The sequence below is a fragment of the Podarcis bocagei genome, assembly GCF_964188305.1.
Source record: "Podarcis bocagei genome assembly, chromosome: 10".
Lineage (NCBI taxonomy): Eukaryota > Metazoa > Chordata > Lepidosauria > Squamata > Lacertidae > Podarcis > Podarcis bocagei.
In genome coordinates, this window is record NC_138135.1 from 28,142,599 (window position 1) to 28,157,370 (window position 14,772).

At 42.5% G+C, this 14,772-nt stretch overlaps 1 protein-coding gene and 1 long non-coding RNA gene across 2 annotated transcripts in view; one reads left to right on the forward strand and one right to left on the reverse strand.

Moving 5' to 3' along the window:
- The window catches only part of LOC308596044, a 75,406-nt gene extending 72,763 nt beyond the window's left edge, over positions 1 to 2,643 (forward strand). The window contains exon 6 of the long non-coding RNA XR_014012282.1: positions 1,846 to 2,643. This is a non-coding gene — a long non-coding RNA (uncharacterized lncRNA). The remainder of the gene's footprint in view (positions 1 to 1,845) is intronic.
- Positions 2,644 to 3,868: 1,225 nt separating this feature from the next.
- The window catches only part of NUAK1 (NUAK family kinase 1), a 61,518-nt gene continuing 50,614 nt past the window's right edge, over positions 3,869 to 14,772 (reverse strand). The window contains exon 7 of the mRNA XM_081210815.1: positions 3,869 to 8,216. Coding sequence (XP_081066941.1) covers positions 7,072 to 8,216 — 1,145 coding nt within the window. The 3' untranslated portion in view covers positions 3,869 to 7,071. The remainder of the gene's footprint in view (positions 8,217 to 14,772) is intronic.

A 14,772-nucleotide genomic window follows, 5' to 3' on the forward strand; every position in this document is an offset into this window, starting at 1 on the left:
TTTATCTACTTGTACTTTGATGTGCTTACGAACTGCTAGGTTGGCAGTAGCTGGGACAGAGCAACTGGAGCTCACCCTGTTGTGGGGATTCGAACCATCGACCTTCCGATCGGCAAACCCTAGGCTCAGTGGTTTAGACCACAGCACCACTCGCATCCCTAAAAACAGGAGGGTTTTTTCCCATTTCCCCCTGCCCTTCACAACTCTCGGTAGGACTGGGAAAGAATTCTGTCTGACACTCTAGACAGCCATTGCTAAGTCAGTGTAGCCAATACTGAGCTGCATGGATCAACAGTCTGATTTGGTATAACGCAGCTTCTTGTGTTGACACATCATTCTTAGATTTGTTGCTGTTTTCTTCAGTTTCTCGGGAAAATAAATATGTAAATGCTAGACTGGATTGAATGTAAATTCAATTTAAAAATGGCTCACTTCTCATGCCTATACAGAATTAACAAATAATGCATGCCAAACAAAGAGACATTCTAAATCACACTTTTGTAAAATACGAAGTCTTCCCCCAGTTTAGCAGGCGGTGTGACAGTAGCTCCCTTCCTCCATTTTGTCCCAAGAGCTGATCCCCCCCAGAGCCCAAATTCATGGTCTTTTCAATAATTTGAGATTAACTCACTCTTTCTTTGTACCAAGTTTTCTGCAATTGCTGTGAGCAGAGCGTTTCATTGCTTTTTGCCTCCTGCCATTTGGAAAAGGAATGTATGTGTGTGGCAGGGAGATTCTATTTTTGCATGCAGGAGAACGAGGTTTCCGGATGCTCGTCCGCCTCTCTTGTCAGCATTTAGGCAGGCAGCAGAGCGAAGTCTTGTCTTCCTGCTGTGTTAATAAGCACTGTCCCCTCCCAGACATAGCTATGGGTTTGTAGAGGCTCAGAGTCCCTGCTGCGTTAATAAGCAGTATCCCATTCTGCACAAAATACACGGAGTGCATTTCTGAATGTACGTTCTGTAATTTTCTGTCGTCACCAGAGACTCACACGGATGTTGCATGCCTGCCTTAAGATGAGGGCAGTATGTGCTGCTAGAAAACACAATGGGCTGCCTTTAAATAAAAATAAAAATGGAGTGTGTTAGGCCAAATGTGATTAAAAGTAGCTAAGCCTAAATTAAAAATGAGGAATGTGGCCAAAAAGAGACACAGGGCCTGTAAGGGAAAGGCTCATTGGTTTTACAAGGCCCCATGCAATTTAAAATGAATGTAATAGATGTCAGATGCAGCTTTCAGATGCCAGAGCTGTCTGAAGGCAATGAAACCCACCTTAAGTGAAGAGGCGCCCATTTTGGATACTTATTGTAAGTCACTTTTATGAGATGAAATCTGCAATCCTAAGCATTATTAACGGCAAGTAATTTCACCAAAATTAAGAGAACACACTTAAGACCAGGATGCAAATGAGTCAGTGTAGCACAGCAGCCTGGGTGTTGAGGGAGCCACATAGTATAAATTATAGTCCTTGGCTACATTATAGTTACTATGGCTCTGTCCAACTTACATGACCTGGTAGTTCCAAGGATCAAGTAAGATAAGCTTTGAGGTCAGTGGAGGGAATTATGGGAAGCAACTGAAAAGAGTTATTGCAGGCATAGGCAAACTCGGCCCTCCAGATGTTTTGGGACTACAACTCCCATCATCCCTGACTACTAGTCCTGTTAGCTAGGGATGATGGGACTTGTAGTCCCAAAACATCTGGAGCGCTGAGTTTGCCTATGCCTGGGTTATTGGCTCTAGGCTGCTCATTCACCCTTATCAGTGTAAGCTGTCACTTAATGCAGTCATAGCTGTGGAACTGCCTCCTTCATTATGCCCTATCACAAACTGCTTCTCCCACAGCTTTCCCTACAGCAGTTCTTTACTGCTGAATCGGAACAAACGGCAATCAGGTTTTCTGCGGCTTATCATTTGCTCCAATCCAGCGCTAAAGAGTGGGTTTCCCCAGGGGAAGAAGTGGAGCAAACAGAAGACCACTGGGACCCATGCTTTCTAGGCAAGGGACAAGCGGATGTGGGAACGAGTCATTTAAAGCCATTTTATAATCGCTTGTGGAACTTCAGTTGAATTATGTGTGATTTATTTCTGAGTAAACATCCATAGGATTGGACTGTAAACTCTCTGGAAATACTTTTGTGCAAACCTGGAGAATGGTATTAAAAATGTGTGGTCTATCTTACGTGAAGCCCAAGCTAGAGGCTTTTCCAGAAGCTCAGCCCATCCTGTTTGAATTGAAATTGTAGGGCAAGTGGGGGTTTATTTTAAATCACTGCATTTTACTTCTGTAGTTCCAGTTATTTAAGAAAAAATGTTACTGGCAAATCATTCTTTATAATATAGGGAAGAACCTAAACAAAGTACATTTTTGATGAAATTCTTCTATTTGGATTTTATATATGAACAAGCACAAAAAATGGCTTCTAGGAATCAAAGACTTGATAATGCTTGGCCTATCAAAGTAGACTGTGATTAATTTAATAAATTGGAGGTCCATGTATATTTTTGTCTTCTCCCAGGCAACCTATCTGCAAGCTAAAAGTAATATTCCTTAAATCACGACACATCTGATCACAGCAGGTGGTGAACAGTCTTTTGCCTAATTAGCATCTGGATTCACATCCAGCTTTTTAAAAAGGAAAATACAAACTATCATTCCTTCTTTGCCTGTTCAGAGGATATTAGGATGTTCCCTGACTACAAAAGGGATTGATAAGGTTGCTCCTAAAATAATCAGTTTGGCTCTTGTTAGTAGCACTGCTTGCCTCCCAGGTGCGCAGCCTGGGAGTCATTTTGGACTCACAGCTGTCCATGGAGGCACAGGTCAAATCTGTGTCCAGGGCAGCTGTTTACCAGCTCCATCTGGTACGTAGGCTGAGACCCTATCTGCCTGCGGACTGTCTCGCCAGAGTGGTGCATGCTCTGGTTATCTCCCGCTTGGACTACTGCAATGCGCTCTACGTGGGGCTACCTTTGAAGGTGACGCGGAAACTACAACTAATCCAGAATGCGGCAGCTAGACTGGTGACTGGGAGCGGCCGCCGAGACCATATAACACCGGTCCTGAAAGACCTGCATTGGCTCCCAGTACGTTTCCGAGCACAATTCAAAGTGTTGGTGCTGACCTTTAAAGCCCTAAACGGCCTCGGTCCAGTATACCTGAAGGAGCGTCTCCACCCCCATCAGTCTGCCCGGACGCTGAGGTCCAGCGCCGAGGGCCTTCTGGCGGTTCCCTCACTGCGAGAAGCAAAGCTACAGGGAACCAGGCAGAGGGCCTTCTCGGTAGTGGCGCCCGCCCTGTGGAACGCCCTTCCAGCAGATGTCAAAGCGATAAACAACTATCTGACATTCAGGAGACATCTTAAGGCAGCCCTGTTCAGGGAAGTTTTTAACGTGTGACATTTTACTGTATTTCTGGTTTTTATGGAAGCCGCCCAGAGTGGCTGGGGAGGCCCAGCCAGATGGGCGGGGTATAAATAATAAATTATTATTATTATTATAAATTATTATAAATGAGGAACTGAAAGTCTCTTAAGTTATTATTTTTTTTAGAATTCTAATTCTTATTTTACTCTGCTGGTGGTGGTTTAGAATTTCATTTTGCTAAGCTGCTTTGAATGTTCACTGCAAAAAAATGTGATATATATATCCCTTAAATAAAGATGAAAATATTGGATCTTTTAGTATGCCAAATTGCTCATAGCATTCAAGTTCCAACAATTACCCACATCATCTCCCAGTATAGAAGACAAAAGCTCTGACTCAATGCCATAGCACCTTTTGTAAGGAAGTGTTGCAATCCTGTTTAAAATAGTCATTAAATGGATGCCCCAAAGGATTCTTTAAAAGGATGGGGAAATCAACACCATTCACATTTTATTGACTTTTTATTTAATAAAAAAGACAGTATCAGATTAAAAATACAAACACTTTGGGTGATTATCCAGCTTTTTCCCCTGCCTCGTAGAGATAAAACCAAACAATGAGCAAAAGAAAAACAACAAATTATTATTTTTAAAGGTAACATTTTGGCCAGAGCTGTAAAATAATGCTGCACCAATTAAATTACACCAAAATATATTATTATACCTTTGAAATGGCTTTCAGACCAATAAATTAAAAGAGACAAATTCAAATAAAAAGTCAACTTTGAAATACAAAAAAGTCCCAAATTAAATAAGAAAAAAAAAATACACAACGCTAATAATAATAACAATGTGCAGTCAAGTGTTCTGCTTCTTCTAGGAATGGTAACATGCCAGTAAGTCCCTACAGAACATTTTCCAGTTTGGCAGCAATCAGTCAATCATTCACATTTGTACACAAGACGGCAGGCCTGGGCAACAGCCTCGGGCAGACGTGAGGAACCCGGGGCCCTCTGAATGTTGGTGGACTCCAACTCCCATCAGCCCCAGACAGCATGGCCAATGGAAAGGGATGGTGTGAGTTGCAATACAGCAACATATGGAGGGCCACAGTTCTCCCTGTGGGCTAAGTAGAGCTCAGATGCACGGGTGATTCTTAGTTCCTCTCCAGGGCAGTTGAGTTCCCTTTTCTTCACTACATACATCAATTAAACATTTAATTCAGCCAGATGGGCAGGCATTGTAAGTCAGTATTGTTCCACTGAAATCAAACTCCATTAGGTCAACTGAGACCAGTCACAGCTGCCAAGAGAGCAAGGCTTACGCACCCGGATTAAAACATGATCTTCATGCTAATACAAAGTTTTATCCAAATTACCGCAGTACTCTGTTTCAAAAAAAGGCACAGCAAATCTTTTAGACTTCTGCATCCTTCTATGCTTAATTACTTGACTTTGTTTACTTCTTAGTAAACATGATTTAGGAGTGGGCTGCACATCACACATGGCATGAATATTAGAGTTGCAATTCCAAAGAAGGTATATTCCTTTGCTTCATACTGTGACATATATCAAACAGTAAACAGAGAATCCTAACTCAGCCACAGGGGATGGGTGGGTCAGGGGAAGAGATTCCATTCTCATGCCTAGAAGTCTGGGTATATGGATTTTATAAGGAATCGATGTCATTTTGACCAAGACAGGTTAATTAATTTGGTTCATTGCCTTGTAGAGAGATAGAGCTGTTCTGAAGAATTAGGAAACCTTTTCAGGAAACTGGAACTAAATAATTCACCCATCTGAATGTGAAGTGAAAATGTTCTTACACAACATATAGGCAGTTCAGGCATACTTATGAGAAATATAAAACATTTCCCACCAGCTCAGGTATTTTCTTGTCTTTTACTCTGGAATCTCTTCAGTTTGGCACTAGTTCCCTGAAACATTTGGAGCCCCAAGGTAGAGTATGATAGTTTCTGCTTTCAGCTAAAGTCTTGAAGTTGGCACTGGTTAAGCGCAGGAAAAGAATCTTGGACTATTTCCTGTAGTTATGCGTGCATGTTGACTTTGTTTTAAAGCTGCAAACAATTTGGTGTTGTAAGCTAATACAGTAATGCAACTTTATTTGAACTAAGAGCTGCTTACTGGAATAACCATGACCAGAAGTTATTCTGAATTGCCCAGGCCTGTCAAACACATAGTGCCTATTTAAAAAGAGGCTTACATTCACGTAATCCAGTAGACCCAAGTGGTACCTTTATGGGAGTTGAAGCCTTTAACTCAAGGGTGGCTAATCTGTGTCCCTCCATGATAACCCCCTTGATTACTGACCATGCTGGCTGGGGCGGAGGGGAACTAGAGTCCAACAAAACCTGGAGAGCCACAGGTTAGCTACCCCTGCTTATCTGCAATATTTAAATTAAACCCATTGGAAATAAATCTTTTGTCTTCTCTGATTTGACTCCACTGTCTATGAAACATCAACCCAAATACATACACATTCTTAAACTGAATCCCTCAAGTCTACTTTCCTATTACTTTCTTCTTACTCATAAACCATTCCCCCATTGTATTACATACTGACAAGGGCTCTGGAATTCTGTAAAACTCTTTGAAGTTTATAACTACAAGACTCAATTCATCCAACTAAAATTCTACCAGTTTATGGTATCATAAGTTTTGTTGATCTTTGTAGTTCACCTAAGTCTGCATAGATGCACACATGTCCCCCGCCCTTAGAATTCCTTATTCCTTTAGTAATGGGAGACTGTATTGTCTCATTTCCAGACTGTTGCTGAAAAATCTTCAATGAATTAAAGCTTGCCTGCATACTGCTTTATTCATTCTAGTTTCTCAGTAGCCATACATACATACACACAGGTATGTAGAGAGGCTACTGGCAAGTAGCTACTTCTCAGTGTGGTTGTCTGGTCTTTCCTTGCATTTTATGTAGCCTTACAGTGATTATGCAATTACCAGAGCCCCTGATGGAATTCATTTCATATTATTCTTTTGCTTGGAAGAAGAAATCTTCCTCACTCCCAACACTTCATCCTTTTACTACATTGCTATCTCTTCCTAGACTAACTTTTCTATGAATTCAAATAATTTCCACTCAAATTACGAATCACATTTCAGCAGGCGACACTATCAAATGATAACTGGCAGTGTCAATCATTGGTAGGGCAACTATGCGTGCAGCTGGCAGCCCTCTTCTGCATGTGCATATTCCTTAGGTCATATAGATATTGACAAATCTACCAGCAAATGATTTCTTATACTTAACAGTTGACTTTCTTTTTAAAAAAAAATCTTTTGTTTTACTTTTAGCATTATAGCTTTTCCAGTGGTTAGTTACCTTCTCTAATATAAATATATGTACCCTTTTTCCAGTTTACATTTTGTCTAGCTTCAACTTACAGCCACTGCAATATGATCCTTTTCTGTCTGCCAGATTCCAGAGTTTCTGCTTCATACTTTATTGTAACTTCTTTGGATACTAGGTAGTATTTTGACTGAATGAGCTATAAGGTTGCATAATGAGCATGAGATGAATTTTTCCTCAACATAACTTAAGTATTTCTGCTCAGTCTGTCTGCTCAACATCACTTCAATAACGCTACCACTGTCAACAAATTGATACTGGGCCAACTCCATCATAAAGGTACCCAAAACCCTTTCCTTCCAGCCCTGCTATCTTCCCTCTGCTAGTTAAGTTTGTTACAGATCTCCAGAGCTTTCTTGTAGACCTGAGTGACATCATCCATGTCTGTAAGCAGAGAAAAACTGCTATCGCCTGTCCGATTCCGATAGCGCTTCAGATACTGTGGCCGTGAGCGATTTTGAAGTCCTTGGAAATCTTGGATCTGGAGGAAGTTTTCAGCAGACACACAGCTCCTTATCCTAAGCCTGTTCTCTTGCAAATCCACCAAGTCAAAAGAGTCACTGGACAGGATGCTGTCATCACTAATCACGCTGGAAGGGCGGCTATAACTTCGAGATAATCCATCTCCAGGCAGGATTGCTTCCTCCATGGCTTCCACCATCGGTGTGTCAGGGCTGATCAAAGCAGAATCTGTGCTACTGGTGGAATACTTGCTACTATGTTTTAAAATACCTTTGCGCCTGTAGGAATGACTGTGAGACTCTATCCTTAATGTTTCAATAATGCCTGGAGACGTATCGCTATTTCCTGCCTCCTCATTACGGTCCAAGAGTTCTGAAGATTCGCTCCGTTCTGGAGATGAGTAGTAGCCAGATTCTCTTTGCTGCGTCTTCTTAAGGATTCCTTTTTTTGGCATTAAGGAAGACTGCTTAGTGCTGTATTTACCCGTTACCTCCCCCTCCACAACGTTCTTACTGGACATCCCTGTCCTGCATAACTCCTGCTCCATTTTGAAAGTGGAGGGTAATACTGGATTGACTACTCCTTCTATATATCCTGCACTATGAGAGCGATGTTCACTGTTGCTCCTTTTCTTTAAGATGCCTTTTGGCCTCTTGGAGTTCGGCTTGCATGCATTTTCAACTCCTCCTTCCTGGATAGACTGTGCAATGTCATTTTCCTTCTTTGATTTTTTCAGGGATCTCTGTCTCTCTAGTGTGACTTCAGATCCTTTTGGTTTGGAAAGGCACTTCATTTTGGTGTCAGTCTCTGGCTGCAAGCCGCTAGAACGATGATGCCAATCTATGAACCGAGACAGCAGGGGGGACTCAGAGTCTTGCAGGGCATCACAGTCACAAACACTGCTCTTGTAGCCCCAGTTAACCCACCAGTGGTTGGCTATGTCTTCAATCGTTGCTCTGCGCTCAGGATTCACCATCAGCATCCACCTGATCAGGCCTCGAGCATCTACAGGAAAAGAAAACCAATTTCAACCATTCTACCACGACTTTTTTTTTACTTTAATTCTAAATTGGAAGCATGGCATAGAAACAAGTGCAACAAAGCACTGCAACAGGTTAGCATTATAGCTCTTTTGACAGCTATCTGCCTTCAGATATCCCCTAGCTGAAGACTCATGATACAAGTTGCCACTGTGTTTTAGTAATCTGAGTAGCTTTCCATATTAGGGTTAGTCTTGTGAAATACATGGGCTATTGAATCACTATGGCCTAGTTCTCAATGAGATGATAAACCTTTGTCTGGACTGCACCACTTCAGCCTGCTGGCGGGAGCTCACATGAATGAATCCAGACAGCCAAACAAACAGACAAGCAACACGCAGAGAGAAAACTAGATGTCACAGAGAACGGTAAGCTATAATCCTTCTCCTTGACGTTTAGTTTTCTATAGGGGGGATTGTTTTGTATGGAGAAACCCCCACCTGAAATCTGAAGTGGTATAATGTGCATGGCAGATTCTCAGCACACCCATGTTCACCTTCCTACAGATGGGACAGGAGGTTTTTTGTGTAATAGAAATGTTTACTATTATCCAAATGTTCTGGACAGGCAGAGCCTTCCTTATCTTCCTATTGTCATCTTCAGGCATATTGAAAATTTTATCCTGTGTGAGCCGTGGTCTGCCCATTCCTTTGAGCTACTACCAATGCAGAAACCATGCGAGTAGATGTCTTGTGCACCACTATGCCCATAATAAAGGTGTAAATGGTGAAGTATGTCATGCAAACTGTCTAACCTTCATTTGTACAGGGTTTACACAAAACAAGATTTCCCTCCACATGGGGGGGGGGGCTTGTCTCATGCTGCAATATTTATTTGTGTGCTTCCAAACTCCCAAAACACACAAAATATTACAGTGCTCAAACTGTCTTTTGCTAGAGGATATTAATATTATAGGAATTTTATGAGATATTTTATAATGCGGCCTCAACATTCTTCCTACAACCTTGCTTGAAGATTCGAGCCCAGAGTTCTCCTCCAATTATTCTAAAGTTCAAATTATTCTAAAGTTTATTGTAACAGAATTTAATTGTAACATCATAAATAATAAGTAATAAATAACACACACACACACAATCTTTATTACGGTCCAGAGACCAACAAAACATTACAAATCAATACAGAGTTCATACAGCCTACCTCCAGATTACTCAAGCACTTTGTTTGGAATATAGGGCTCATTTGTTCTTGCAACCACCGATAAAAACTTTGCCACTGCCAACGTTCTAGCTTTTGTCCGGTCTTCCAGTAGAAACCTGACATAGTGAGACTCTGACTTTCCCGGGAAAGGCACCAGCAAGGGTAGGATCAGTTCAGCCCTGGCCTGCTCATACTTCGCACAATGTAACAAAATATGACCTATGGAATCGATGTCTTGGGCACACGAGCAAAGTCTGTCCTGGTAGGGAACTCCTCTCAACCTACCATCCAGCACTGCAGAGGGGAAGACATTCAGTCTGGCTTTGGTGAAAAGCCTTCGATAGTTAGGTACTGTCAGGTTTTTGATGTAAGATGTTAACTCAAAGACATACCCATATTGAACTCCTGCTGCCAGTGGACTACAGACTGCGTGTGACCGAGATCTCAGGTCACTGTGTGCATTGTCCCATAATCTTTGCTTTAAAACCTTTTGGGCGCCTTCATAGCCCAGGTAATACAGTTGGGGGGGAGACAGACCAATAGAGGTGGCTTTTTTAGCCATGGTTTTCTGCCATTTGCTGACAAATTCCTCATTGGTCAAATGTTGGTACAGACCCTTCCCTAGATTAAACACTGAAATCCTGAGCCAATGTCTTAGGGCAGCCCACCACGCTCTAGCTGAAATTGGGCATTCACCAGCTTCCAACAGAAGTACGGAGTTGGGGACGCAGTTAGGTACCTGCAGCAGAGATCGTATAAATTTTGCCTGAAAGCCATCTAGCTTTGGCAGGTCCCCATTATGCCAGACATTTGCTGCATACAGGAGTTGGGAAATGGGCTTTGCATTGAAAACCCTTAAGGCTGCTGGAACATATTTGCCGCCCTTTGTGAAGAAGAATCTCTGTATGGCTAGCTTTGTAATCTCCGCCTTTTGAAGGGAGGTTTGCCAATGGTGCTTCCAAGATCCTGTATGATGGAATGTGAGCCCTAGGTAACTGAAGTATTTTACCTGTTCAAGGTTATGGCCATCCAGCACCCATTTAGACTGGGAGAATCTTCTTTCGAAGACTAAGATTTTAGATTTTTCATAATTAATGGATAAACCATTTCCAGAACAGTAATCAGAAAATTTCCTCAACAGATAATTCAAGCCCGGCCTGGAACGCGAGATGATGGCTGCGTCATCAGCATACAACAACAAAGGGGTCCTTCTCATTCCTATTTTTGGAATGTGTCCATCTGGGTCCATTAAGTTCTCTTCTAGGTCATTTAAGAATAGACAAAACAATGTGGGGGCCAAAATACAACCCTGTCTCACCCCCCTAGTCATCTCGATGCTGTTTGATAGCTGTCCCTGTTGACCGCATCGGACCTGCAGTTTGGTTCCATTGTACAGGGCTTTTATAAGAAAGAGAAGTCGTTTGTCCTGCAAAATCAGACTCAATTTGGACCATAGCTGGAATCTGGGGATGGAGTCAAATGCTGATTTCAGGTCCATAAAGGCCACGAAGAGTTTACCCTGTAGATGTCTGGTATACTTCTCAGCTAGGAAGGACAGCATTAGACAGTGGTCTGTTGTTGAATGGTTCTCACGAAAAGCTGCCTGGGCTTCAGATAGTATATTATGTTCATTTAGAAAAGTTGTCAGTTTGCTACTGAGGAAATGGGCATACAGTTTCCCAATTATTGAGAGCAGGCTAATAGGCCTATAATTGGAAGGTACATTTGGGTGGCCTCTCTTAAAGATTGGAACTACTATAGCATGTTTCCAGCTATATGGTACCTTACCCGAGTTATTTACTACCGTAAAGAGTGCTGCCAGAAGCGGAGCCCACCAGTGCTGGTTTGATGTAATCAACTCTGCTGGGATAAAGTCTTTCCCCGGAGCCTTTCCACTCTTCAGATTCCCAATTAATGTATTGACTTCCTCCACAGTAACCGGCCTCCAATTAGGGAGCAGTGACAATTCTGCCCTGTCATCCTCCTGTAAGCTGGAAGGGAGGTTTGGATTTTCCATAAATATATTTCTGAAGTGGTTCTCCCAAACCTGAGCTGGAATGACACAGCTGGAGGCTGAGGAACTATTTTTCATTGAGTCGGAGACCAGTTGCCAAAAGAGTTTAGTTTCATTGTTTAGTGAGGCATTCAATAGTAGGGACCAGGAATTTTGTTCGGACTGCCTTTTTTTTGAGGCCAAAAGGGCTTTATACTCTTTTTTGATTTTGAAATAAGATTGAGGTAAGTAGCTTAATCCAGCGTTTCTATAGGCCAAATAGGCGTTCCTTAAGGCTTCCTTCTTTGTGCGGCACTCTTGGTCAAACCAACCGCGCCCTTTAGCAGTGCGTGGCTTGCCGGCTAAGTTTATGTTAACCGAGACCACATCCTGCAAGGACTCAATGAGATTTTCGTAAGCTGTCAGGGAGGAGTCTATTGATGAATTGTTTATTATGATTGATCTTAACTTTATTGCAGTTTGTGAATTCAATCTATTCTCAACTGCAATTGCTATCTCAGGTGTCCATTTTTTCCTACGCAATGCTGGATCATTTGCTTTGTCTATATCCTCATGTTCTATGTGAGAGTGCTGAATTGAATTTTGGCCAGTAGTGGAGATGATAAGAGGTAAGTGGTCACTTTCAGTCCTATTATCTATGGTGAATTTTTTAATTGATTCGAAGGCCTGTCTGTTAGTGAGACAGTAGTCTACTGTGCTGGCTCCATTTGTATTTATGAATGTGTACTCGCCTTCTCTGTCCCCGGGGAATGCCCCATTAGCAATGATCAGGTCCAGACTTATTTGTAAAAAAGCCAGGCAGAATCCAGCATAGTTGATTTGGCAATCTTTCGAATGTCTACGTGGGGGTGGGTTTAGCAAGAGGGCGCTATTTTCCTTTAGATCTCTTAATATTGGGAATTTTATCTCCAGGCTATCATCATTTGAACCTATTCTGGCATTCATATCTCCCATTAGGTAAAATGGCGAGCCAGGGTACCTAATTTGTAGGGAATAAAGGAAACTATGGAGTTTACGCCACGTGCTCTCTATCTGTGTTTGCACTGTATATGGTGGAATATACGCTGAAACAAGAATAATACTCTTGGATTCCATATGCAAGGTGATCCCCAGTGCCAGCTGCTCGAAAACTGAGCACTCAATAACTTGTGACGCCAATTGAGTGGAAACCAGAGTTACTAGGCCCCCCCTCGGTCGTCCCCTTCCAAGCGGTTTAGAGGCCTTGATTTCGTAGACGTCATAACCGTCGAGAGCTATGTTATCAGTTGCCCAAGTTTCCTGCAGCATTATTATGTCAAAACCCGTTATATATTCACGAAATGGCTCATCCCCATGTTTGTTAGCCCAACCCGCTATGTTCCATGAGATAATGTTAAAGCTGCTCGTTCCATAACTGGCTTGGCTTCATTGTGGTGGGGAAATTGTTATCAGCTCTCCCACTGGTTCGGGAATGATGCAACCGTTCTTAGGATATGCACGGTGTTGTTGTTCTTGGGGTTGATTTGCAGCATTTTCCTGATTTCCCGGCATCGACGGTGTTATTTGAATTGCTGGTGCCATCGGGGGGTCTTCGTCAAAGATAATTAAATCTTTCTCTGGCTTTCTATGTGTCCCATTTCCCTTGGGAGGGTCGTCACTTGGCATTGCCTGATCAGATTCCAGTTGGGATAGAGGGTGGTGAAATTCTGGATCTGCCAAAGGCGTAATAGAGAGTCCTATCTTTGAATTATCTAGGTTGGGCTCGCATTCTTTGTGTGTTTGACCTTTTTGGTCTGATGTTTTCCTCTCCAAGTGAGTGTTGCAGCTGGGTTCACCGCACATATTCATCTTTGACGGCCCTTCCGAATGAATCATGGCCCTATGGCAAAAGCTCTTCGGCAGAGAGGGTGCTGATCGCTTGGGGTTGGTCCGGCTATACAACAAGTTTGGCAGTAGTTGTTTTCGTTCTGTGTCTTTAAAAACACGCCTCAAAACAATATTATAGTCCTGTAAAATGGCCCTATATTTCAGTAGCATTTTAGGGGTAGCTGAGTCAGAAAATGTCAGCATGAGTCTAGTGTGCTGGGGGTCCGTGCAAAGCAAGTTTATCGCGATCAGAGTGTTGCAATGGATATTTAGTAAAAGCTTAAAGTTTCTCTTCACACTGTCAATTGATTTCCAGTAAGGCAGCATACCATTAAAAGGATATATATCCAGAGCTACTTGAGTACTTTGTAGGATCAGGTCCCTACTTTCGCTTTTGTTGTTTTTAGTATTTGTAGTCTCTCGGTTATCAAGTCCAGACCGGTTGCACCCCTGTACATGATGGTCTATAGGGAGGGCAATGCTATGGTCGGTCTCTTTAGTACTGAGTGGGCTGTTTTTGGCTGCCAGGAGCACCAACTCCGTCAGGAGAGACGTTACCTTTTCTAATTTGGTGTTAATTTCCTCCACTGTTCTTGCAGTCAACAGACAGTGGTCCGCGAGTATTTCTGCATAGATCGGTGCCCCCTCAGATGGTAATTCATGGGATAATTCATGGGCGCTCATCTCAGCATTCTCCCCTGGGTGATCTCCACCCATTAAAGCATCTCCACCTACCTGGGAATGAATTCTATTTGGTGTGGTAGGTTCTGAGTTCTGTGCTTTTACGAAATCGTCCATTTTGCTCTGCTTGCTCTTCTGTGGGCTCCCTTCTGGAGATGAGGCCGGTCGTTTCTTTTTCCTAGGCATTTCCCAGGGATAGAGCCGCTGTAAATCAGGGCAGCTTCTGCTGTAAATCAGGAAGCTCGGCGTCTACCCACGATAGGGCGTCTAATCTCCACTCCTGCTGAGCTGGAGCTAATTAGGGCATTCTCCGGAGCTTTCCAGACTTTCTGTAACTCAGGCCCTTGACCTAAGCTTTGTAAATTAATAGCTGCCAACTAACAAAAATAAAGTACTGAGGCTGATAAAAGCTAATAAAAACTGATTAAAAAGCTAGTAAAAACTGATGAAAATAATAAAAACAGCATCAACTGATACGGAGTTCAAGTCAACGCTACTACTAACCAATAAATAACAGAAAATGAACACCACATACAAAGAGTTCTCGTCCCTTCTCTATCTACCTCCCCTTTGTCTTTTATACTTTCCCCCTCTTCTAGATTGAGGTACCCCTTTCTGATTTCCTCTCCAAACTGCTATTGATAACCTTTTGCCCAGTATTTTGCTATTCCTGTCAGGCCTATAACCAGGCTTGCCCCCCTCCACACCACTACATTTTCTATGCCCCCACCTAAATTTCCTACAAACAAAAAATGAAACCAACAGGAAAGCCTTTGTCCCCCCCCCTTCCTTTCTTAAAGGTCCTTTTGTCATGTTTTTTTCT